The following is a 27,136-nucleotide window of genomic DNA, read 5'->3' on the forward strand; positions in this document are numbered from 1 at the left end:
GGCACACCCTCACCACTCTCTGAGTGAAGAAGATCCCTTTCATGTTCCCCTTAAACATTTCACCTTTCTCAATTAACCCATGACCTCTAGTTCTAGTCTCACCCATCCTCAGCAGCAAAAGCATGCTTCCATTTCCTCTATGTTCCTCATGGTTTCGTACACCTTTATCAAATCTTCCTTGATTCCCTGTGCTCCAGAGAATAACTTTCCCTGTAACTCAGGCCCTCGAGACCCAGCAACATCCTTGTGAATATTCTCTGCTATCTTTCAAATCATTGATATCTTTCCTGTAGTTAGGTGACCAGAATACTCCAAAGTAGGCCTCACCAATATCTTCAAGAGCTTCAATCTAACAACTCAGCTTCTGTACTCAACAATTTGATTAATGAAGACCAATGTGCCAAAATCTCTCTTTATGAATCCATCTATCTGTTTCCACAGGGAGCAGATTTTGGGATAACAGTCAGAAAGTTGGTTTAACTTTTTTTTACTTTAAGGCTGTCATTGTCAAACTGCTTCTGCACTGTGTTCACTCTTCTACTCAAAGTCAAGTTCAAAGTAAATTTATTATCAAAGTACATATGACCATAGGCATATGTTGATTCACTAAGATTCACTTACTTGAGGACATTCACAGTATTTAAAAGGAATCAAACAAAACATCCAGAATAAATAAATAAACAAACAATAAATATCAAGAATATGAGATGAAGAGTCCTTCAAGGTGAGTCCATAGGCTGTGGGAGCAGTTCAATGCTGTGGTGAGTAAAGTTAAGCGAAGATATCCCCTTTGGTTCACGACCCTGTACCTTCTTCCTGATGGTTGAGTGGGGTAATAACTGTTCCTGAACAGTTCCATTGAACTGTTGCTGCTAAGTTAACAAATTTCACGACACATACCGGTGATAATAAACCTAATTCTAATTCTGATCATATATGCCAATCTGCAACTGTGCCACTAGTTCATCGACCTTATTCTGTACACTGCACATGTCCAAATATAACACCTTTTCGATAACAATAATAATGGAAAAGTGGAAAAAAAACAATAATAATGGGAAAAAACACAGTAAATATAAATACATTAGATAGCTTATATGCATAGCTTGACTGTATGTCCATAAAGTGACGCTGGGCACAGGAGTTTCTGTACATAAGGTGACTCTGACAGGAAATGATAAAGTAGTGGTGGTTGCGGGTATGTGGAGGGGTGGGTTAGCGGGTGGGGGTGTTGATCAGCCTCAGTACTTGGGGAATTACTGACTGACCATTACAGCGCTGGTGTTTAGGACAACGGTGAAGGTCCTCCATCTGTGGTGGTGTTCAGAGATTCCTTGATCATGCCCGTAGCTTCCGCTCGGTTTTCACTACTGTTGGACATGTAAATCCCAGGTGGAGACTCAGGAACACCGCCAGACTCAGATGTAGGAGGATTCTTCATTGCTGTTTGCGTAACGGTTTTGTTTTAGTGGTCAGTGCTGGTAGTGCTGAGTTGAGCCCTCGAACCTGGAGGTCCGGTACACCGCTCTCAGTCTGGCCTCTACCCTTTGACCTGTTTGTCATGGGTGACCCTATCCAGAGCCAAAGCCTAAAGCCCCGGCTCCAGCGTGCAGACCTCTCCGGGTCATTGAGGCGCGCAAGCCTCCAAACCCTACAACACGGTTGTGGTCCTCTTGGAGGACTGCTAGGGGAAAGTAACAGTTTTTGAGTCTGCTGGTCCTGGTGTGGATGCTACAGAGCCTCCTCCCTGATGGGAGTGGGGACAAACAGTGAGCAGGGTTGGTGGGATCCTTCACGATATTACTGGCCATCCCATCATGATGTTACATTTGCATGTTTTATGCGGTCACCTAAATTATCTGCTTAATCTTTATGTATCCCAGAGGCGCGCATACCTTCATCAGCCAGGGTTTCAAGGGGTGGTCCAGCAGGATGTCAAAGCCGAGGAGCTGAAAGCAAGCACTCCCAGACACGTGATTTGGGAAGCAGGTGAAGTAGGTGTTCCTCAGGGCCAGATACACAGACAGAATGGTTTTGATGATCACGTCTTCAATACTGCTCCACAGCACCTCCAGGTCATAGGCATTGCTCTCCATGTACTGGTTAAAGAAAGACAGCTTTCTGCAAGGAACAACATTTTACACAGCCGTCAGTTCTAATCTATCGCAGGCCACCGTTCATCCATCGGATGGCATTGCCGAGTGACTTCGCTGATCAAGTACTCTGCCCCACCATTTGTGTTATTGTGTGACAGGTCAATAGCACTGCAAGCCACAAGATAGACTGCGTATCCATTGAAGGAAATATCAGCTCTCTTGATTAATTTCCCCCCTTTTTGACAGGATTTATTGGAAGTGATTTCTTGCCGATTCATAGTTGCCTTTGAAAAGGTTGACCGCACCCTGAACCCACGATATTCCATCTTGTGAAGTTGTCTGGTGGTTTACATTCACAGTCAGAAAGCACTGCAGTAAACAAACAGGCCCTTTGGCCCATCTAGTCCATGCTGAATCATTAATCTGTCTGGTCCCATTGACCGGCACCCAGTCTGTAGCCCTGCCATCCATGTACAAATTTATCTTAAATGTTGAAATCACACCTCCATCTATCTCTTCTGCTGGCAGCTTGCTCCATACTCTCACCACCCTCCGAGTGAAGAAGTTTCCCTTCATGTTCCCCTTAAACTTCTCACCTTTCACCCTTAACCCACGAGCTCTAGCTCTAGTCTCACCCTCCCAAGCTCCGTGTAACAAGCCTGACGTAACGAATCAGTGTTTCTAGAGTCATTGTCATAGAAAAGTACAGCACAGGAACAGGCCTTTTGGCCCATCTAGTCCATGCCAAAACCTGCTAAACTGCCCACACCCATTGACCTGCACCAGGATCATAGTCCTCCATCCTATCCAAACTTCGCTGAAACGTTGAAACCGAGCACGCATGCAGCACTTGTGTTGCCAGCTCATTCCACACTGGTCACCACCATCTGAGTGAAGACGTTTCTCCTCATGTTTCCCTTAAACTTTTCACCTTTCACCCTAACCCATGATCCCTGGTTGTGGTCACACTCAACCTCAGTGGAAAAAGCCTGCTTGCATTTACCCTATCTCTACCCCTCATAATCTTGAATATTTCTGTCAAATCTCCTCTCAACCTTCTACATTCTGAGGAAGAAAGTCCTAACCTATTCAATCTTTCCTTATAACTCAGGTCCTCCAGACCCAGCTACATTTTTGTAAATTTTTCCTCTACTCTTTCAACCTTATTTACTATACATCTTTCCTGTAGGTAGGTGACCAGAACTGCATACGATACTCCAAATTAGGCCTCACCAATGTCTTATACAACTTCAACATAACATCCCATCTCTTGTACTCGATATATTGATTTATGAAAGCCGATGTGACAACAGCTTTCTTTCTACCTGTGACACTACTTTCAACGAATTTTGGACCTCTATTCCCAGATCCCTTTGTTCTACCGCACTCCTCAGTGCCCTACCATTCACTGTGTAAGACCTTCCCCGGCTGGTCCTACCTAAATGTAACACCTCGCACTTGTCTGCATTGATTTTCAGCTGCCATTTTTTCAACCCATTTTTCCAGCTGATCCAGATCCTTCTGCAAGCCATGACCGCCTTCCTCACTGTCCACTATATCCTCAAACGTGGTGTCATCTGCAAATTTACTGATCAGGTAACTACATTATCATCCAGAACACTGATAGAGATGACAAACAACAATGGGCCCAGCACTGGTCCCTGCAGCGCACCACTGGTCACAGGCCTCCAGTCAGAGAGGCAAACCTCTACTACCACTCTCTGGCTTCTCCCACAAAGCCAATGTCTAATCCAATTTACAACCTATGCTGAATGCCAAGCGACTGAACCCTCTTGACCAACCTCACATACAGGACCTTGTCAAATGCCTTGCTAAAGTCCATGTAGGCAACATCCACTGCTTTGCCTTCATCCGCTTTCCTGGTAACTTGCTCAAAAAACTCTCCAGGATTGGTTAGACATGACTTACCATGCACAAAGCCATGCTGACTATCCTGAATCAGTCCCATGTCTATCCAAATCCTCATATATCCAGTCCCTTAGAATACTTTCCAATAACTATCCCACTACTGATGACAGACTGAGCAGTCTGTAATTTCCTGGTCTATGTTTAGAACCTTTCTTGTCACTAAGAATTATTTAAATATCTCTGCTAGGGCCCCTGCAGTTTCTGCACTAGCCTCCCCCCAGGGTCTGAGGGAACACTTTGTCAGGCCCTGGGGATTTACCCACTCTGATTTTCCTCAGGACAGCAAGCATCTCCTTCTCTGTAATCTGCATAGGGTCCATGAATTTACGGCCCATTGCAAGCAATGGTAAGGCCACAGCAGTGTTGTAGGCCTCAAATATGAAGAGGAAATGGGAGATTTCCCTCACTAAAGAGCTTTTAAACAACAGCTCAATAGTTGCCATGTCTTACAGACCTTTATTCCAGATTTATCCGATCACTTATGTAAATTTGTCTGCCTTCATGGGATTTAGCTCACATTTCTTTTTTCTAGGTCCATGGTTCTTGCTGGACACGAAATACCAGATTGGGACGATCCCAATTAGCAGGACATCCTAAGAGATATTCCAGTCCAGGGACATTCCCTGTGGCAAGGGACGTAGAATTGACTCCTGCTCATTACCGTCATTATTTATTCATCATTAATAATGACTCCTGTCTGCAGATTTGAATGAGAGAGTGTTTAGCATTGTCTTTCCACTCACTTTTATCGGTTATTTCAGTCACGGTCCAGTCAGTTGACTCCTCATTTCTGTTCATTTCCTTTTCCCCGTGTTTTACCTCCTTGACTAAGGCACCTGATTCCCATCCGAATTGGAAACATAATAACTCCGGCTGAAATCTACTTGGGACTGGACCGTCACCTCAGCCAGTGCGGCAAAGCACGTTCCGGGCCACTAAGAATAGTCGACTCTAAGTTGCTTCGGTGCCTGGGGTTGCTTTGGGAATTCTGTTGTCTCGTGTCCAGTTGAGTATTGCCGGCCGTTTGCTGCTATTTCGAGTCAAGATACGAACGGACCGTCATTGTTTGGTTTTGTAGTTTCGTGTCCTGCTGAGTATTGCTGGCCGTTTGCTGCTACTCCGAATCAAGATATAAATTGTCTGTTGTTGTTTCGTTTTGTTGTTCTGTGTCCAAGTCTGGGCTCCGTATCCGAGTCCGAGTCCAAGTCCGGGCTCCGTGTCCCAGTCCCAGTCCAAGTCCAAGTCTGGGCTCCGTATCCGAGTCCGAGTCCGAGTCCGGGCTCCGTGTCCGAGTCCGGGCTCCGTGTCCGAGTCCGGGCGCTCCGTGTCCAAGTCCGAGTCCGTGTCCGGGCTCCGTGTCCGAGTCCGAGTCCGGGCTCCATGTCCGACTCCGGGCTCCGTGTCCGAGTCCGAGCCCGAGTCGGAGTCCGGGCTCCGTGTCCGAGTCCGGGCTCCGTGTCCAAGCTGCATAACCAAGCTCTGGGTCCAGGCTACTCCGGTTTGTTGTCCATGTAAGCATCTAATCCTCACTCTCCGGCCTTCCTCGCAACTATTAATAAGCACACTTCTGTTAATTCTACCTCCGTGTCGATGTTCTGCACTTGGGTCCGCTTCCAGTTGTCCATTGCAACAATTTCAGCTTCACTCCGTTCCTTAAGGTTGTTATAGCCATGGGGTGGTAATGGGGACGAGCTCCCGCCGCCTATTAAATGCTCCCAATGGCGAGTGCCTCAATATTGCCTCTGACAACCAAGTCACAGCTCCTGGCCTTCACGTGTGGCTTAGCTACTAAGCCCGGATATGGAGAGCAAGCTGTTGCCCATGTAGCAAGCTCCCCATCTCCACGCAGTTGATGAACCCAAAGGAACGGCAGAGAGCAACACAGCCTGGTACCAGCAGCATCGCAGGAGTTGCCAGTCAGTGTTGAACTCAACGTGGGACTGCCGCAGATGTTCTCCCTCAGGGTTTACTCCTGAAGCCTTCCCTATGAGTGGGTGTAGTCGCAGGGCAATGGGAGGTTTGAGATCAGAGTTTTCCTTCTCCTAGATGAGGGGCCAGCCATGGTTGATGAGTCCCATCTGCCTGAAGCGACTGGATTTAAGATGCCATTAACTCACCTTTGCCCCTTCTCCTGTCAGTAGAAATGATTCTGCCCAGCTTAATGGCTAAGCCACATGTGAAGGCCAGGAGCTAGACTTGGTTGTCAGAAGTTACTGGAGGGCATGGTACAGGATTCTAGGACAAGAGGGCGTGACTTCAGGATTGAAGGACGTCCATTTAGAACTGAGATGCAGAGAAATTACTTTAGTCAGAGGGTGGTAAATCTGTGGAATTTGTTGCCATGAGCGGCTGTGGGGGCCAAGTCATTGAGTTCATTTAAGGCAGAGATAGATAGATTCTTGATTAGCCAGAGTATGGGGTGAAAGCAGGGGAGTAGGGATGACTGAAAGAATTGGATCAGCCCATGATTAAATGGCAGAGCAGACTCAATGGGCCAAATGGCCCACTTCTGCCCCTATATCTGACGGTCTTATAGCATGCCATTGGGAGCATTCCGCCAGTTATGACAACCTAAAGTAGTGGCAACAGAGTTAAGGGCTTCACTAAGCTGCTGCTGTGTGCCCCTTCCTTCTACAATGTGCCTGCTCGCTAAGGTTGTTGCGTGAATGAAGCCAGCGAAGAAAATTACTGGTAGATACAAAGCAGCTTCTTTATTCGACAAAGCAAGGTAGAGAAGGCATTTTATGGAGACACTTCTGGTCGAAAGGTCTGGCCGGCCTGACGTGGGGCTCGATATTTTATGTGCCAAACGGCAAAGGGCAACTCCATACATACAACACATGGACAATGTTTTCTTTGAAACTACATTCGACCTTCACGCCTCCTGATTCACAGCCACACCACACACATCCAAATGAATTTTAATCACCATTGTCGGCTGGGATTCATGGGTTTTAGGAACCCATTGTTCAGAGCTGGCCACATGTTCGGACTTGGTCACGTGTTGGCATGTGGTTAAAGTGTCCCTCTAGTGATCTGAAGGTCGCTAGTTCGAGCCTTGGCCGAGGCAGCGTGTTGTGTCCTTGAGCAAGGTACTTAACCACACATTGCTCTGCATTAACACCACTGCCAAGCTGTATGGGTCCTAATGCCCTTCCCTTGGACAACATCGGTGAGACAGAAGGGAGACATGCAGCATGGGCAACTGCTGGTCTTCCATACAACCTTGCCCAGGCCTGAGCCCTGGAAAGCTTCCAAGGTGTAAACTTCCAAGGGGAACCTTCCATGGTCTCACAAGACAGACGCCTACATATAAAGTTCAGATCTGCACTCCAAATAAAATCCACAACACATATTCAGATATGAAGACTGGTAGCCAAATTCAATTGCTAAATGTCTATGTCCTAACCCCAAAAATCACTCCAACGCTGACCTTCTATAATGTGCCTGCTTGTGGTGAAGGGTGCACCCTGCTGCATATGGTCTCACCTTTTACTGCCTTTCTTTTCATCCAGGACAAAGTTCATGATACGCTTGTTGATGGCGTAATTGGTGAGGTGCATGCAGACGTCATCCTGTGAGAGAGGCAGAAGATAAAGATGTTGGTTTCTCAGTCAGGGACATTGCCCTCAGTTATTGCGTCACACTAACGCCACCCCAGCCAGATGCTGCTCAAATGCTATTTTCCTCATTCCTCTCGGCTTCACTTTTCCTGCGGTGATGAAGAGCAGTCGGCAGGTGGCAAGAAGGTGAAACTGAAGGAAGCCTTGCATCTTAAAGCAGTTTTTGCAGCCCCAAAACATCGCCAAGTCAAAGGATCGCTCACCTGAAGCGCAGTGCAGAAGGATGGGTGCTGTCAGTCAGAGCAAGGATGTGAGGCTGAGGCTTTATAACTCAGACCGAACTTTGGAGTATTGTGAGCAGTTCTGAGCCCCTTATCTAAGAATTGGTGAGCTGGTATTGGAGAGGGTCTGGGGGAGGTTCACGAGAATGAAAGGGTTGTCATTTGAGGAGCATTGCTCCCTCTAGGCCTGTACTCGCTGAAGTTTAAAAGGATGATGGGGGATCTCAACGAAACCATCAAATATTGAAAATCAACGTGGAGAGGATGTTTCCTGTAGTGGGAGGGGGGACGGCTGTCTCTAAGAGCAGAGGGCAAAGCCTCAGAATAGAAGAACTTCCCTTTAGGGCAGAGGTGAGGAATTTCTTTAGCCAGAGGGTGGTGAATCTGTGGAATTTGTTGCCACAGACGGCTGTGGAGGACAAGTCATTGAGTGTATTTAAAGCAGAGGTTGATAGGTTCTTGTTTAGTCAGGGCATCAAAGGTTAACAGGAGAAGGCAGGAGAAAACAGTCGAGAGGGATAATAAATCAGCCATCCTGAGCACAATCCTCCCCACTTTCGAGGACATCTTCAAAAGGCAACATCCATCTTGAGGGAGCCTCGCCACCCAGGTAAAGCCTCTTTTCATTTCTACCGTCAGGGAGGAGACACACACTCAACAATTCAGGAACAGATTGCTCCCCTCCGCCATTAGATTTCAGAATGAACAATGAACCCATGTACAGTACCTCAATAACATTTGTCTCTTGGTCTTGTTTTGCACAACTTATTTAATTTTTAAAATATATTTCTTTTTGTAATTTATAACTTTCATTATTACGTACTGCAATGTACTGCTGCCGCATAACCTCAAATTTCATGGCAAATGACAATGATAGTAAACTTGATTCTGATTCCAATTCTGGTTATGAAATATGGGCTGAGTTTTTCTTTTCGGAGTAGTCCACGTCACAAGATTGTAAGATGTAGGAGCAGGATTGGGCCATTTGACCCATCCAGTCTTGTCTGACATTTCGTCATGGCTGATCTATTTTCCTCTCAGCCCCAATCTCTGTATCCATTTATGCCCTGACTAATCAAGAACCTAACAAGCTCTGCCTTAAGTATACCCGACGACTTGGCCTTCACAGCATGTAGTAACGAATTCTACAAATTAAAGAAATTCCTCCTCATCTCTGTTCTAAATCAACGTCCCTCTACTCTGAGGCTGTGTCCTCTGGTCTTGGCCTCCCCCACTATAGGAAACATCCTCTCCACATCCACTCTGTCAATGCTTTTCAACATTCGATAGGTTTTGATAAGATTTCACACCCTCCCCCAACACCTCATTCTTTTAAATTCCAGTCAGTTAAGGCCCAGAGCCATTAAATGTTCCTCATATAATAAGCCTTTCAATCCCAGAATCATTTTTGTCAACCTCCTTTCAACCCTCTCCAGTGTCACCATATCCTTTCTGGGGCCCAGAACAGCTCACAATACCCCAAGGGAGGGAGGCCTCGCCAGTGCCTTCTAAAGCCTCAAGGAGGAGAAACCCTGCAGATGCTGGAAATCTGAGCAACACACACACAATACTGGAGGAACTCAGCAGGCCAGGCAGCATCTATGGGAAACAGCAAGAGGTTGATGTTTCAGACCAAGACCCTTCATCAGGACAGATGAGCAGTTACAGCAAGAAGGTGGGGGGGGAGGAGAGGAAGGAGTACAAGGTGGCAGGTTATGGGTGAAACCTGGAGGGGGAGGGGGTGAAGTAAAGAATTGGGAAGTCAATTGGTGAAAGAGATAAAGGGCTGGAGAAGGGGGAATCTGATAGGAGAGGACAGAAGACTTTGGAAGAAAGAGAAGGGGAGGGAGCATCAGTAGGAGGTGATTGGCAGGTAAGGAGATGAGGTGAAAGAGGGAAACGGGAATGGGAATGATAAAGTTGGAGGCAATTACCAGAGGTTAGAGAAATCGACATTCATGCCATCAGGTTGGAGGCTACCCAGACGGAATACAAGGTGCTGCTCCTCCAACCTGAATGTGGCCTCATCGTGGCAGTCGAGGACTAACATGTCAGAATGGGAATGGGAAGTAGACTTGAAATGGGTTTTTCTGACAGACGGAGTGTAGGTGCTCTGCAAGGCGGTCTCCCAATCTGCGTCGGGTCTCACTGACATACAGGAGGTCACACCAAGAGCATCAGATACAGTAGATGAACCCCAACACACTCACAGATGAAGTTTTGCCTCCTGAATGGCAGTGAGGACGAGGTGTAGTGTTAGGTGCAATGCTTGTTCCACCCGCTTGCCCTACACCTCCTCTCTCACTTCCATTCAGGGCCCCAAATACTCCATAGATGCTCCTGGGCCTGCTGAGTTCTTCCAGCATTCTGCGAGTGTTCCATATAAAACATTATATCCTTGTTTTTATGTTCTATTCCTCTCAAAATGAATGCTAACACCTTCCTTATCACTGAGTTAACCAACAAAAACCTCTGATTTTTGAGTTTTCTCTCCAGTCATACAATTGTCTATGCTTTTAAGTTTTCTACCGAAGTGCATGACCATACACTTCCCAACACTGTTTTCCGTCTGCCACCTCTTTGCATATTCTCCTACACTGTCTAAATCCTTCTGCACCTCTCTGCTTCCTCCATACTACCTGCACCCCCCACCCCCACCGATCTTCGGATCGTTCGCTAACTTAGCCTCGAAGCCATCAACTCCATCATCGAAATCCTTGATATATAATGTAAAAAGAAGTGGTTCCAACATAACATCCCAACTTCTGTACTCAATACCTTGACTTATGAAAGCCAGTGTGCCAAAAGCTCTCTTTACGACCCTACCTACCTGTGATTTCTTTTTCAAGAAGTTACGGATCTCTCTGTTTCAATGCATTTCTCAGTCCTAACGTTCACAGTGTTAAATTCTCTGTACTACCATAAAATCATAAGTCACAGGAGCAGAATTAGGCCATTTGGCTCATCGTCAGCTCCGCCATTCAATCATGGCTGATCCTTTTCCTCCCCTCCTCAACCCCACCACACAGCCTTCTCCCCGTAACCTTTGGTGCCACGGCCATTGAAGAACTGATCAATTCCTGCCTTAAATACACCCAACGACCTGTCCTCTACAGCTGCCTGTGGTAACAAATTCCACAAATTCACCACCCTTTGACTGAAGAACTTTCTCCGCATCTCTGATTTAAGCGGATGCCCTTCTACCTTGAGGTTCTGCCCTCTTGTCCTAGACTCCCCCACCATGGGAAACATTCTTTCCACATCTACTCTGCCTAGGACTTTCAATATTCGAAAGATTTCAATCAGATCCCCTCTCATCCTTCTAAATTCCAGCGAGCACAGGCCCAGATACATCAGATGTTCCTCATATGTGAACCCTTTCATTCCCAGATTCATCCTTGTGCACCTCCTCTCAACCCTCTCCAATGCCAGCACATCTTTTCTTAGATAAGGAGCCCAAAACAGTTCACAGTGCTTAAGGTGAGGCCGCAGCAGTGCCTTATAAAGCCTCAGCATCCTGTCCCTGCTCTTGTATTCTAGACCTCTTGAAATGAATGCTAACATTGCATTTGCCTTCCTCACCACTGACTCAACCTGCAAGTTACCCTTTAGGGTGTTCTGTACAAGGACTCCCAAGTCCCTTTGCATCACAAATTTTTGAATTTTTCTTCCCATTTAGAAAATAATCTGAACATTTATCTCTTACTACCAAAATGCACAACTATGCATTTTCCAACATTGTATTTCATTTGCCACTTTCTTGCCCATTCTCCTAATCTATCTGTCCTTCTGCATCCTACCTGCTTCTTCCACACTACCTGCCCCTCCACCAATCTCCGTATCATCTGCAAACTTGCCATCTATTTCACCATCTAAGACATTTATATACAGCATAAAAAGAAGTGGTCCAATACCGACCCCTACGGAACACCACTACTCACTGGCAGCCATCCAGAAAGGGATCCTTTTATTCCCACTCGCTGCCTCCGACTAATTAGCCAATGCTCTAACCATGTTAATAACTTCCCAGTAATACCATGGGCTCTTAACTTGGTAAGCAGCCTCATGTGTGGCACCTTCTGAAAGCCCAGATATACAACGTCCACTGCGTCCCCTTTATCTATCCTACTTGTAATCTCCTCAAAGAATTCCAACAGGTTTGTCAGACAGTATTTTCCCTTAAGAAAACCATGTTGACTTTGTCCTATCTTGTCCTGTGTCACCAAGTACTCTATAGCCTCATCCTTAACAATCATCTCCCACATCTTCCCAACCACTGAGGTCAGGCTGACTGGTCTATAATCTCCTTTCTGCTGCCTCCCTCCTTTCTTAAAGAGTGAAGTGACATTTGGAATTTTCATACCAGAGTCCAATGATTTTTGAAAGATCATTACAAATGCCTCAACACTCGCTACCACTACCTCTTTCAAACCCCCAGTTTGCAGTTCATCTGGTCCAGGTAAAAAAAGTACCTTTTGGTCTTTCAGCTTTTTGAGCACCTTCAACCTTGTAATAGAAACTGCACTCACTTCTCTTCCCTCACATTCTTCAAATCTGGCACACTGCTAGTGTCTTCCACAGTGAGAACTGGTGCAAAATACTTACCTAGTTCATTTGCCACCTCTTGTCCCCCGTTATTATTTCTCTGGGCTCAGTTTCCAGCGGTCCTATATCAAATCTCATTTCTCCTTTATCTTTTATATACTTGAAAATGCTTTTTCTATCAACTTTGATATTATCTGCTAGCTTGCTTTCATATTACATCTTTTCCCTCCTAATGATTCTCTTAGTTGCTCTCTCTAGGGTTTTAAAAGCTTCCCAGCCTTCTTTCTTCCCACTAATTTTTCCTCTGTTGTATACCCTCTCTTTTGCTTTTACATTAGTTTTGACTTCCCTTGTCAGCTACGGTTGTAGCATTTTGCCATTCGAGTATTTCTTTGTTTTTGGAATACATTCATCCTGCACCTTCCCCATTTTGTCCCAGAAACTTGTGCCATTGCTGCTCTGCTGTCTTCCCTGCCAGCATCTCCTCCCAATTTACTCTGGCCAATTCCTCTCTCATACCTTTACTTTACTTTCCTTTCCAATTTCCTTTTCTCCACTGAAATATCGCTACATCAGACTCTACTTTCTCCCTATCTGAATCATATTGTGTTCACTGACTCCTAAGGGTTCCTTTACCTCAAGCTTCCAAATCGCCTCCAGTTCATTACATAACACCCAATCCAGTGTAGGTGATCCCTTAGCAGGCTCAATGACAAACTGCTCTAAAAATCCATCTCTTAGGCATTCAACAAACTCACTCTCTTGAAATCCATTACCGACCTAATTTTCCCAATCGAGCTGCATGATAAAATTTCCCATGACTACCATAACGTTACCCTTTTGAAACACCTTTTTCCATTTCCTGTTGTAATCTGTGCTCCATGTCTCAGCTACTGTTGGGAGGCCTGTATATAACTGCCATTACCCTTGCAGTTTCTTATCTGAACTCACAAGGATTCAACATCTTCTGATTCTATGCCACACCCTTCTGCTGATTTGATGCTGTTCTTTACCAGCAGAGCAACACCACCCCCTCTGCCTACCTTCCTATCCCTCCGATACAATGCGTAACCTCATGTGAATATGATTTTGATATCAACATTTAAGAGAAGTTTGGGTGGGAGGGGTATGGAGAGCTATGGTCCGGGTGCAGGTTGATGGGATTTGGCAGATTAAATGGTTTGGCACCAACTAGACGGGCCAAAAAGCCGGTTTCTGTGTTGTACTTTTCTATGACTCTATTGCTTTTTCTTGAAATCAAGGCAGATTAACTCCGGGCAAAATGCAGGGCCAATAACCCTGGCTAGATATATCCTTGAGTGTTATATCAGACAACTTCCCATTTTCAATCTGACTTACGATGGAATCATCAATTTTCTTCAATATTTAGGAGGATTACCAGGATACTGCCTGGATTGGATTATGAGGATAGAAACACAGAAAACCTACAGCACAACACAGGTCTTCGGCCCACAAAGCTGTGCCAAACATGTCCTTACCTTAGAATTACCTAGGCTTATCCATAGCCCTCTATTTTTCCAAGCTCCATGTATCCATCCAGGAGTTTCTTAAAACAGTGGTCCCCAACCACCGGGCCGCGGAAAGGTACCAGGCCACAAAGCATGTGCTACCGGGCCGCGAGGAAATGATATGATTTGGCAATATGAAACGATATGAATCAGCTGCACCTTTCCTCATTCCCTGTCACACACTGTCGAATTTGAACAACCCCCACCCCCCACACCGTTGGCCGGTCCGCAAGAATATTGTCAATCTTAAACCGGTCCGTGGTGCAAAAAAGGTGGGGACCCCTGTCATTTCCGCCTCCACCACCACCGCCGGCAGCCCATTCCACTCACTCACCACTCTCTGAGTAAATAAATTACCCCTGACATCTCCTCTGTACCTACTTCCAAGCACATTAAAGCTATGCCCTCTCGTGCTAGCCATTTCAGCCCTGGGAAAAAGCCTCTGACAATCAATGCCACTCATCATCTTAAACACCTCTATAAGGTCACCTCTCATCCTCCATCGCTCCAAGGAGAAAAGGCCGAGTTCACCTATTCTCATAAGGCATGCTCCCCAACATCCTTGTAGATCTCCTCTGCACCCTTTCTATGGTTTCGACGTCCTTCCTGAATTGAGCACAGTACTCCAAGTGGGGTCTGACCAGGGTCCAATATAGCTGTAACATTACCTCTCGGCTCTTAAACTCAATCCCACGATTGGTGAAGGCCAATGCACCATATGCCTTCTTAGCCACAGAGTTGAGATAGGTTGAGAAAGCTATGGCTTTTCTCCCTGGAGTGAAGGAGGATGAGAGGTGACTCGATAGAGGTGTAGAAACTGATCAGAGGCATAGATGGAGTGGATAGCCAGGGAAATGCTAAAGCAAGAGGGTATCGGAGGAAAGTATGGGGGAGGGGGAGGTCAGAGGTAATCTTTTTACACAAAGAGCAATGGGTGCGTGGAATGCACTGCCAGTGGCACTGGTAGAGGCAGATACATGAGAGGCATTTAAGAAACTCTTAGATTGCCACATGGATAGAAACATAGGAAACCTACAGCACAACACAGGCTCCTCAGCCCACAAAGTTGTGCTGAACATGTCCCTACCTTAGAAGTTACTAGACTTCCCCATAGCCCTCTATTTTTCTAAGCTCCATCTACCTACCCAAAAGTCTCTTAAGAGACCCTATCGTATCCGCCTCCACCACTCTTTCTGGCAGCCCATTCCACGGACTCACCACTTTCAGTAAAAAAACCTACCCCTGACATCTCCTCTGTACCTACTCCCAAGCACTTTAAACCTGTGTCCTCTTGTGGCAACCATTTCAGCACTGGGAAAAAGCCTCTGACTATCCACACGATCAATGCCTCTCATCATCTTGTACACCTCTATCAGGTCACCTCTCATCTTCCGTTGCTCCAAAGAGAAAAGGACGAGTTCACTCAACCTGTTTTCATCAGGCATGCTCCTCAATCCAGGCAACATCCTTATAAATCTCCTCTGCACCCTTTCCATGGCTTCCACATCTTTCCTGCAGTGAGGCGATCAGAACTGAGCACAGTACTCCAAGTGGGGTCTGACCAGGGTCTTATATAGCTGCAACATTACCCCTCGGCTCCTAAATTCAATTTCACGATTGATGAAGGCCAATACACCGTATGCCTTCTTAACCACAGAGTCAACCTGCACAGCTGCTTTGAGCGTCCTATAACAGTGTCGGGAAGTTTATGGTCATACACTTTGGCAGAAGGAACAAAAGGGTAGACTATTTTCTAAGCAGGCGGAAAACCCAAAAACCTGAGGTGCAAGGGATGAGAGAGCCTTCATGCAGGGTTCCCTAAAGGTTAGTTTGCAGGTTGAGTCTGTGGTGATGATGGTAAATGCAATGTTAGCATTCATCTCGAGAGGACTAGAATATAAAAACAAGGAGTTAATGTTGAGGCTTTATAAAGCACTGGTGAGGCCTCACGGAGTATCGTGAGCCCTTATCCAAGAAAGGATAAGCAGACATTGGAGAGGGTTCAGAGGCGGTTCACCAGAATGACTACAGGAGGAGCGCTTGATGGTTCTGGGCCCGTACGCATGAGAATTTAGAAGACTGAGAGGCCATCTCATTGAAACCTATTGAATGTAGACGGGCCTAGCTCCCCCACAGCAAGCCAGGACGGAGATAATGAGGGGGAATCGGTGACTCTGTCCTTGATTCTGAGAGAGATTCGCGAGTTCCAACAAGATAACGGCAAACAGCTGGAAGATATTAAAGGAGAAATAGTAAAAACTAACTCACAGATAGATGAAGCTGAAGCGAGGATTGTTGGAATTGAAGAGAAGCTACAAAACGCAGAGGAAGTGATAGCAGAAATGCTGAAGCTGCAAGACCAGCTCCAGTGGAAACTAATAGATCAAGAAGGCCGCTCGAGAAGGGAAAATGTGAGGATTTACGGAGTTCCCGAAGGAACTGAAGGTAAACCCGGATTGATGATTCCCTTCGTGGAGAAGCTACTTAGAGAGAACCTTGATATACCGGCCGCAAAAGACCTACAGATAGAAAGAGCTCACCGCGCGTTGGCACCACAGCCTCCAGCAGGCGCCCAGCCCAGATCGATTCTGGTCAGATTTCTCAGTTACAGAACGAAGGAAGAGGTGCTTAAAAGGGCATGGCAAAAGAAAGGTTTCATGTGGAACAACTGTAAAATCAGTTTAGACCACGACTACGCACCGGGGATTCTTGCCAGACGGAAGGAATATACGGAAACATGGAGAGTCCTGAAGGAAAACAACATCAGATTCCAGACCCTGTATCCAGCTGGCTGAGAGTCTTTTACGACGAAGGGACAAAAACTTACGCTACAGTGGAGGAGGCAACATTGGACCTGGCGGACCGGGGACTACCGATTAAAGTTATCACCTAACCGGAGTCGCTACTGGAGAGGATTCGGCAGAAGTCGTGGCAGTTAGTGCGGCGAGGACGCTCCACACGAACCAGAGTGTCAAACTACAAGGAAAAGCTGCAAGTATTCAGACGCAAATGTACAGAGAACACAGATTAATTAAGAGAAATGACTGAAAAGAGTAAATCGGACTTAAAGGTAAAATGAAAACTGGTAACTGAAAATAAACTAGACGGAATAACTTGAATGATAGCAATATGGTCGAGACATAAATAGGAGAGAATTCTCCATGATTATTCAAACTGCTGAGGGCCCTCTAAGGTTATCCCTCTGAACTGAGGCGGGTCGGTGCTCAGGCCTCACTGTGGGAAATCGGGAAAAATTTTCAAATGTTGCACGTTCAAAAATGTCTAGGGTGTGGTTATATGTCTTGGTTTACTGTTGAGAAGGGATTGCTTACTGTTTGGTTAGAAAAGGAGAGTGTTTTTTTTTCTACTAGAGAAAAATGCAAACTGAATTGGTAAAAATAATTTCCTATAATGTTAATGGGATTTTGAATCCAATTAAAAGAAATAAGATTATGTCTAAGTTGAAAAAAGAGAGGGCACAATTAGCTTTCCTCCAGGAAACACATATTAGCCAATCTGAACATGGAAAATTAAAAAGAATGGGCTTTAAGCATGTATTTTATTTATCATATAAATTGAATCACAAAAGAGGGGTAGCTACTTTAATATCAAGTACTCTTAATTATGAACATATTTCAGAGACTAGAGACAAAGAAGGACGGTTCGTAAAAATCACAGGAAGAATAGAAGGTACAGAAATAACATTGCTGAATGTTTATGCTCCTCCAGGTTGTGAATGGTCATTTTATAGACACACTTTTGACCTAATGGTCAGTTCTCAAGGGGTAGTAATTTGTGGAGGGGATTTTAATATTAGATTAAATCCTATATTAGATCCTTCAAGAACAGTTACTCAGAATAAACCTCTGACTCGGAAAGTGAATTCATTGATGGAGGAGTTGGGAATTATAGATGTCTGGAGGGAATTACACCCTACTAGTAAAGATTATACATATTACTCTTTCCCTCATTCAGCCTATTCAAGGATAGACTATTTCTTTATCTTTAATACAGATAGACTCAGGATGAAAAACTGTAATATTGCAACAATTGATCTGTCGGATCATAGCCCAGTCTCTATGTCTCTAATCCTGGAAAGGAAAATGAGGAAAACACTATGGAGGCTAAACTCACATATACTCAATAACCCGAAAGTAATGGAGAGATTAAGGGGAGAAATCAAAGAATATCTAGACCTTAATGACACGGGAGAAACATCACCAGTGATCTTATGGGATACATTGAAAGCTGTACTGAGGGGGAAAATTATTTCCATTACCACTCACATGAAAAAAATCAATGCACAAAAATTAGCAGACCTTCAAGGAAAATTAAAACAACTTCAAGTTGTAGATAGCAACAAAAGTAGTTCAAATCGAAAACAGGAAATTAGGAAATTGCAAAGTGAAATTGACGATATTTATACGTTGGAAACTCAAAGAAACTTTCTTTACCTGAGACAAAGGAATTATGAAGTAGGAGGTAAATCAGCTAGATTATTAGCATATAAATTACGAAAACAACAAGCAGACAATACAATTCATAAAATAAAGAATCCAAAGACAAAGCTTGTGGAGAGTACAATAGGGAAAATTCAAGAGTGTTTTGAAACATACTATCGAGAGCTGTACTCCCAACCCCGGGCCCCCAATGAGCCCTATATAGACAGTGTATTGAATTTTTTAGATCTACCTAAACTTACAGATTTACAAAATGAAAGTTTATTAGAACCAGTAACTGTCAAAGGACTGAACGTGGACATCTCTAGGTTAAAGGCTGGAAAGTCCCCGGGTTCTGATGGGTTTACCTCAGAGTGGTACAAGTCCCTGAAGACACAGTTAGCCCCATTACTACTTAACACCTTTAATTGGATCTTGCAGAGAGGAGAAACTCCACCTTCCTGGAGAGAAGTGATTATTTCAGTTATTCCTCAAGAGGGTAAAGATAAACTAGAATGTGGCAATTATCGGCCAATTAGTGTTCTTAACTTAGATTACAAACTATTTACATCTATATTAGCACGCAGATTGGAAAAACTTTTACCTGGCCTAATCCACTTAGACCAGACTGAATTTATTCAACAAAGACAAACACAGGACAACATAAGGAGAACTCTGCACATATTAGAACAGGTTAATAAGAATGAGACAGAGACAATGGTAGTAGGATTGGACGCTGAGAAAGCTTTTGATTCGGTTAGTTGGGCATTCCTATACAGAGTGTTAGGAAGATTCGGCTTTCAAGAAAAGTTTATTAAAGTAATTCAGACTCTATATGACAGCTCTACAGCCCGAATTAAGATAAATGGGGACCTCTCTGACTCCTTCATCTTAGAGAGAAGCACTAGACAGGGATGCCCAATTTCTCCTCTCCTTTTTGCGCTATATATTGAACCGCTTGCCCAACTAATAAGACAGAGCGAAATCGTAAAAGGTATCAAGGTGGCAGGGATTGAACAGAAAGTGGCGTTATTCGCAGATGATGTTTTGGTCTATCTGAGTGAACCAGAAAAATCATTTATAGGATTGTTTACACTGTTGGATAACTTTGGGAAAATATCAGGTTATAAAATAAATGTAAAGAAAATGCAGGTTATGTCCCTAAATTATACACCATCCAAAAAATTGCAGGATACATATGATCTTAAGTGGGAAGCTAAATCATTAAAATATTTAGGAATAACCCTGCCGAAGGATCTTTCAACACAGTCACAGGGAAATTATGGGCCATTAATCTCAGAGATAAAAGCAGATATGCATAGATGGAATCTTATCCTCTTTTTAAGTTTAAATTCAAGGATAAATACTATAAAAATGAATATTCTTCCTCGGTTATTGTATCTTTTCCGTACTTTACCGGTGGAGGTGGATGATAATCAATTCAGGGAATGGGACAAATGGATTTCCCGCTTCATTTGGCAAGGAAAGAAACCTAGAATTCGATATAACACCTTACAGTTAGGGAAGGAAGGAGGAGGTATGGTTCTTCCTTGCCTGAGAAATTATTTTTATGATAACCCCTCTGTTATATTGGTGTAATAGGGAATATAAGGCTAGATGGAAGGAAATAGAATTTGGATTAGTTGACAGTTTTCCTCTTCAGGCCTCAATAGCTGACAAAGGATTGATGGCCCAGTTGGAAAAATTTAAAAACGCTTGGATAAATCTTACATTAAAAGTATGGCAGAAGGTGGTTAATTCACGTGGAATTAATAACATGTTAAAACTCTTTAGATGGTGTGCATATGATACCGAATTCCTTCCCAACAGAGGAGATAAAAGATTTGAGCTATGGATAAAGAAAGGTCTTACAACCTACCTCTCGTTTATAGATAAAAGAGTATTACAAAGTTTCCAAATCCTGCAGGACAAACATGGCCTAGAACATAATGACTTTTTTAGGTACCTTCAAGTACGAAACTATGTTAACCAGAGTTGTAGATATACAGACCTATCAACAGTAGAATTAGAATTTTTCAAGATTCTGAATTCGGCTTGCAGTTCAATACCTAGTAAATCAGTTTCTCGATTATATAATGCACTCTCCCATGCTAAAAATGTAAATACACTGTATATTAAAGAGAAGTGGGAGAAAGAAGCGGGGTTGGTACTTTCAGAGGAGGCTTGGGAGAAAATCTGCAGCTTTCAATGGTCCTCGACTAATTCTTTGACTTGGAGGGAACATTGTTGGAAAAACATTATAAGATACTTCAAGACCCCATATCAGGAAAAATATAAAGATACAAATGTGATGTGTTGGAGAAGGTGCGGCTCCAAGGAGGCAAATCATTTTCATATTTTTTGGGATTGCCCTAAATTAAGTCTATTTTGGGAAGGTATTCATAGAACATTAGTTAAGGTGCTTAGGTCCCAGATACCTCTGAACTTTGAGACGCTCTATTTGGGGCATGTATTGTTTCTTGAACAGAAGGAAGATATAAAGTTGCTGCAGGCCCTCTTAGCGGCAAGTAAGAAATCAATCACTAGAGAATGGCTAAATCCAATACCACCTACATTAGAAGATTGGTACGAAATTATCTTGGAAATATTTAAAATGGAAAAGTTGACTTACTCCCTGAGAACTCAAAAAGAAAAATTTTATCAAATCTGGAATAAGTGGATTGAATATATAACCCCAATGCGAGCAGACTTTAGATGACTCTCCTAATGATTTATACTGCTCTTCTCATCAACACAGTAATATTGCTAACGTAAGCACCCCTAGTCTAAATGTTTGTTTTTTTTTTTGTTTTCTTTTGGAAAATAGAGAATTAACACAAGTAAAGGGAAAGATTTGGGAAAGGGATAAAAAAATGAAAAAATTAAGTAAATAAGTACATAGGGATTGGATAATTATGTCTGCGGGCAGGAGCAAGCATGAACAAATTAGGATATAAACACCTACAATGGTTGATATATAGGCTTATATACAACATTTTGGACCAGTGGAAATGGTCCAGAGGGGTTATATGGAAACTATTATTACCATTTTTCTTAACAACTAATTCCATTACTTAGCCTAATAGGTTAGATTTACCACAGTACATAATTATCTATTTAAATGTTTATTTTCCTTTTATATCATCTCAATGTGTACTTAAGAATGTATAAATAATTGTAGTTTTATACATATAAAAAATGGAAAAGGTTATATGTGTGAAAAAAGTACATGATATTTGTGAATTCCTTATCCAAATAAAAATAAAATTTAAAAAAAAAGAAACCTATTGAATGTTGAAAGGCATAGGCAGATTAGATGTGAAGAGGGTGTTTCCTATGGTGGGGGATTCCAGCACCAGAGGGCACAGCCTTAGAATAGAAGGACGTTCATTTAGAATGGAGATGAAGAGAATTTCTTTATCCAGAGGGTTGTGAATCTGTGGAATTAACTGTGCAGATGGAGGGCTGTGGAGGCCAGGTCATTGGGTATACTGAAGGCAGAGGTGACAGATTGTTCATTACTCAGGGTGTGAAAGGTTACCGGGAGAAGGCAGGAGATTGGGGTTGAGAGGGAAAGTGGATCAGCCATGATGAAATGGTGACAGACTCGATGAGCTGAACGGCCCATTCTGCTCCTATCTCATATGGTCTTATACAATAGAACTGACGAAAAACAACACACAGACACGGCCAAATAACCCGTACAAAAGAAGACAAACTGCACAAATACATAAAGACAGACAGAAGCATTGAGGACATGAGTTGTAGAGCCCTTGAAAGTTAGTCCATAGGTTGTGGAACCAGTTTAGTGTTGAACTGAGTGAAGTTATCCACACTGGTTCAGGAGCCTGATGGTTGTAGGGTGATAACTGTTCCAGAAACTTACGGTGACAGATCTATGGCTCTTGTGCCTTCTTCCTGATGAGAAGAGAGCATGGTCTGGATGGTGGGTATCCCTGATGATAGTTGCTGCTTTCTTATGGCAGCGCTCATTGTAGACATGCTCAATGGTGGGAAGGGCTTTTCCTGACCTTGTCTTGTAAACTTTGCGAACTAGACTCGTTAGGAGATGCTTCTGTAACCACACCAACCTCCCACTCCCCGCCCCCACAGACAGAGTAGTCAGCTTTTGGCTGGGGTTGGGAACGTAACAGCAAGATCCCACCCGAGTCGATTACTTCCATACAACAGTGAATTAGGCAAGAATTAACCTCTTATAAAAGTAGGATCGTACTTTCAGAGAATTAACTGTATGTCTTCAAGATAAGTCAATGTGTCACTTACTAAATTCTTTTCGGTCGGTTCGGAATACTTTTTAGTGGCAAAGCAGACCAGACCCTCATTGTAGAGGTATATCCGCAGAGGGTCACAGGAAGTAACCAAGACGTAGAGCCTGAGGTTGAACTTGAAACCATCCAAAGTGAAGGGCTGCACAAGTAGAGGAAGAGTTAACACACTGTGAGGTTCAAAGGTTTCACTTATTATCAAAGTATGTATGCAGTATACAACTCTGAGATTCATCTTCTCCAGATAGCCACGAAACAAAGGAAAAAACATGGAGGTCATTGAAAGAGAAACATCAAACACATGCACCCACCCCCCCATAGAAAAAAGAACAGCAACACAATCATCAACCCCCACAAATCCCCCACCCCCTGCACAAAACACAGAACATCAACCCCCAAATCCCCCCACCCTCTGCCCACTCAAATAAAAAACAGGAAAGAATGGGGAAAAACCCAGAATATAAAATCCATTGTCAAAAGAGAAAGAGACACTGTAGAGGCCTACCCTCTGGCCACCTGAGCCACCACACAGCGATAGGCTGCCACAGGCTCCTTCCCTGGAGGCAGAGGGATCCCATCAGTGATCAGAACGCAGGCATCCGGTTGCCATCCGCATTGGTAACTAATTTTTGAAATGTGTGTCTGCATTCCAGATGAAGGGTCTTGGGCTGAAATGTCGACTCTTTTTTCCTTTGCATAGATGCTGCCTGACCTGCTAACTTCCCCCAGCATTTTGGACCTGCAAAAACTCTTGTGTCTACCTGCATCTGGTTCTTTCCTTCAGACTTACCCCTACTCCAGCCCTCGACGCAGAAACCCTCAAAATTCCCTCTGATCAATCCCACTCAGACCACCAAATAGTCAACGAGACTTGGAAGAGCAAATCTGCAGAGAGATAGCAGGCAACTGCAGGAAACATAAAGTTGTGGTGGTAGAGGATTTTAATTTTCCATATATTGATTGGGACTCCCATACTGTTAGGGGTCTAGATGGTTTAGAGTTTGTAAAATGTGTTCAGGAAAGTTTTCTAAATCAATATATAGAGGGGCCAACTAGAGGGGATGCAATATTGGATCTCCTGTTAGGAAATGAGTTAGGACAAGTGACAGAAGTCTGTGTAGGGGAGCACTTTGGTTCCAGTGATCATAACACCATTAGTTTCAATTTGATCATGGACAAGGATAGATCTGGTCCTAGGGTTGAGGTTCTGAACTGGAAGAAGGCCAAATTTGAAGAAATGAGAAAGGATCTGAAAAGCACGGACTGGGACAGGTTGTTCTCTGGTAAAGATGTGATCGGTAGGTGGGAAGCCTTCAAAGGAGAAATTTTGAGTGTGCAGAATTTGTATGTTCCTGTCAGGATTAAAGGGAAAGTGAATAGGAATAAGGAACCTTGGTTCTCAAGGGATATTGCAACTCTGATAAAGAAGAAGAGGGAGTTGTATGAAATGTATAGGAAACAGGGAGTAAATCAGGTGCTTGAGGAGTATAAGAAGTGCAAGAAAATACTTAAGAAAGTAATCAGGAGGGCTAAAAGAAGACATGAGGTTGCCTTGGCAGTCAAAGTGAAGGATAATCCAAAGAGCTTTTACAGGTATATTAAGAGCAAAAGGATTGTAAGGGATAAAATTGGTCCTCTTGAAGATCAGCGTGGTCGGCTACGTGCGGAGCCAAAGGAAATGGGGGAGATCTTAAATAGGTTTTTTGCATCTGTATTTACTAAGGAAACTCGCATAAAGTCTATGGAATTAAGGGAATCAAGTAGTGAGATCATGGAAACTGTACAGATTGAAAGTAAGGAGGTGCTTGTTGTCTTGAGGAAAATTGAAGTGGATAAATCCCCGGGACCTGACAGGGTGTTCCCTCGGACCTTGAAGGAGACTAGTGTTGAAATTGCGGGGGCCCTGGCAGAAATATTTAAAATGTCGCTGTCTACGGGTGAGGTGCCGGAGAATTGGAGAGTGGCTCATGTTGTTCCGTTGTTTAAAAAAGGATCGAAAAGTAATCCAGGAAATTATCGGCCGGTAAGTTTAACGTAGGTAGTAGGTAAGTTATTGGAGGGAGTACTAAGAGACAGAATCTACAAGCATTTGGATAGACAAGGACTTATTAGGGAGAGTCAACATGGCTTTGTGTATGGTAGGTCATGTTTGACCAATCTGTTGGAGTTTTTCGAGGAGGTTACCAGGAGAGTGGATGAAGGGAAACATAGAAACATAGAAAATAGGTACAGGAGTAGGCCATTCGGCCCTTCGAGCCTGCACCGCCATTTATTATGATCATGGCTGATCATCCAACTCAGAACCCCGCCCCAGCCTTCCCTCCATACCCCCTGATCCCCGTAGCCACAAGGGCCATATCTAACTCCCTCTTAAATATAGCCAATGTACTGGCCTCAACTGCTTCCTGTGGCAGAGAATTCCACAGATTCACCACTCTCTGTGTGAAGAAGTTTTTCCTAATCTCGGTCCTAAAAGGCTTCCCCTTTATCCTCAAACTGTGACCCCTTGTTCTGGACTTCCCCAACATCGGGAACAATCTTCCTGCATCTAGCCTGTCCAATCCCTTTAGGATTTTATACGTTTCAATCAGATCCCCCCTCAATCTTCTAAATTCCAACGAGTATAAGCCCAGTTCATGCAGTCTTTCTTCATATGAAAGTCCTGCCATCCCAGGAATCAATCTGGTGAACCTTCTTTGTACTCCCTCTATGGCAAGGATGTCTTTCCTCAGATTAGGGGACCAAAACTGCACACAATACTCCAGGTGTGGTCTCACCAAGGCCTTGTACAACTGCAGTAGTACCTCCCTGCTCCTGTACTCGAATCCTCTAGCTATAAATGCCAGCATACCATTCGCCTTTTTCACCGCCTGCTGTACCTGCATGCCCTCTTTCAATGACTGGTGTATAATGACACCCAGGTCTCGTTGCACCTCCCCTTTTCCTAATCGGCCACCACTCAGATAATAATCTGTTTTCCTATTTTTGCCACCAAAGTGGATAACTTCACATTTATCCACACTAAATTGCATCTGCCATGAATTTGCCCACTCACCCAACCTATCCAAGTCACCCTGCATTCTCTTAGCATCCTCCTCACAGCTAACACTGCCACCCAGCTTCGTGTCATCCGCAAACTTGGAGATGCTGCATTTAATTCCCTCATCCAAGTCATTAATATATATTGTAAACAACTGGGGTCCCAGCACTGAGCCTTGCGGTACCCCACTAGTCACCGCCTGCCATTCTGAAAAGGTCCCGTTTATTCCCACTCTTTGCTTCCTGTCTGCTAACCAATTCTCCATCCACATCAATACCTTACCCCCAATACCGTGTGCTTTAAGTTTGCACACTAATCTCCTGTGTGGGACCTTGTCAAAAGCATTTTGAAAATCCAAATATACCACATCCACTGGTTCTCCCCTATCCACTCTACTAGTTACATCCTCAAAAAATTCTATGAGATTCGTCAGACATGATTTTCCTTTCACAAATCCATGCTGACTTTGTCCGATGATTTCACCGCTTTCCAAATGTGCTGTTATCACATCTTTGATAACTGACTCCAGCAGTTTCCCCACCACCGACGTTAGGCTAACCAGTTTATAATTCCCCGGTTTCTCTCTCCCTCCTTTTTTAAAAAGTGGGGTTACATTAGCCACCCTCCAATCCTCAGGAACTAGTCCAGAATCTAACGAGTTTTGAAACATTATCACTAATGCATCCACTATTTCTTGGGCTACTTCCTGAAGCACTCTGGGATGCAGACCATCTGGCCCTGGGGATTTATCTGCCTTCAATCCCTTCAATTTACCTAACACCACTTCCCTACTAACAAGCATTTCGCTCAGTTCCTCCATCTCACTGGACCCTCTGTCCCCTACTATTTCTGGAAGATTATTTATGTCCTCTTTAGTGAAGACAGAACCAAAGTAATTATTCAATTGGTCTGCCATGTCCTTGCTCCCCATAATCAATTCACCTGTTTCTGTCTGTAGGGGACCTACATTTGTCTTTACCAGTCTTTTCCTTTTAACATACCTATAAAAGCTTTTACAGTCAGTTTTTATGTTCCCTGCCAGCTTTCTCTCATAATCTTTTTTCCCCTTCCTAATTAAGCCCTTTGTCCTCCTCTGCTGAACTCTGAATTTCTCCCAGTCCTCAGGTGAGCCATTTTTTCTGGCTAATTTGTATGCTTCTTCTTTGGAATTGATACTATCCCTAATTTCTCTTGTCAGCCACGGGTGCACTACCTTCCTTGATTTATTCTTTTGCCAAACTGGGATGAACAATTGTTGTAGTTCATCCATGCAACCTTTAAATGCTTGCCATTGCATATCCACCGTCAATCCTTTAAGTGCACTTAAGGCAGTGGATATTGTCTACATGGAGTTCAGTAAGGCCTTTGACAAGGTCCCGCATGGGAGGTTAGTTAGGAAAATTCAGTCACTAGGTATACATGGAGAGG

At 43.9% G+C, this 27,136-nt stretch overlaps 1 protein-coding gene across 1 annotated transcript in view; it reads right to left on the bottom strand.

The window, feature by feature from the left end:
- The window catches only part of LOC140203606 (tubulin polyglutamylase ttll6-like), a 49,468-nt gene that overhangs the window by 5,747 nt on the left and 16,585 nt on the right, over window positions 1-27,136 (bottom strand). Inside the window, exons 5-7 of the mRNA XM_072269654.1 lie at window positions 22,667-22,810; window positions 7,515-7,600; window positions 1,896-2,121 (exon numbers count right to left, since the gene is read on the bottom strand). Of these exons, the coding sequence (XP_072125755.1) occupies window positions 1,896-2,121; window positions 7,515-7,600; window positions 22,667-22,810 (456 nt within the window). The remainder of the gene's footprint in view (window positions 1-1,895; window positions 2,122-7,514; window positions 7,601-22,666; window positions 22,811-27,136) is intronic.

Source organism: Mobula birostris, chromosome 10, assembly GCF_030028105.1.
Source record: "Mobula birostris isolate sMobBir1 chromosome 10, sMobBir1.hap1, whole genome shotgun sequence".
NCBI classification, from domain to species: domain Eukaryota; kingdom Metazoa; phylum Chordata; class Chondrichthyes; order Myliobatiformes; family Myliobatidae; genus Mobula; species Mobula birostris.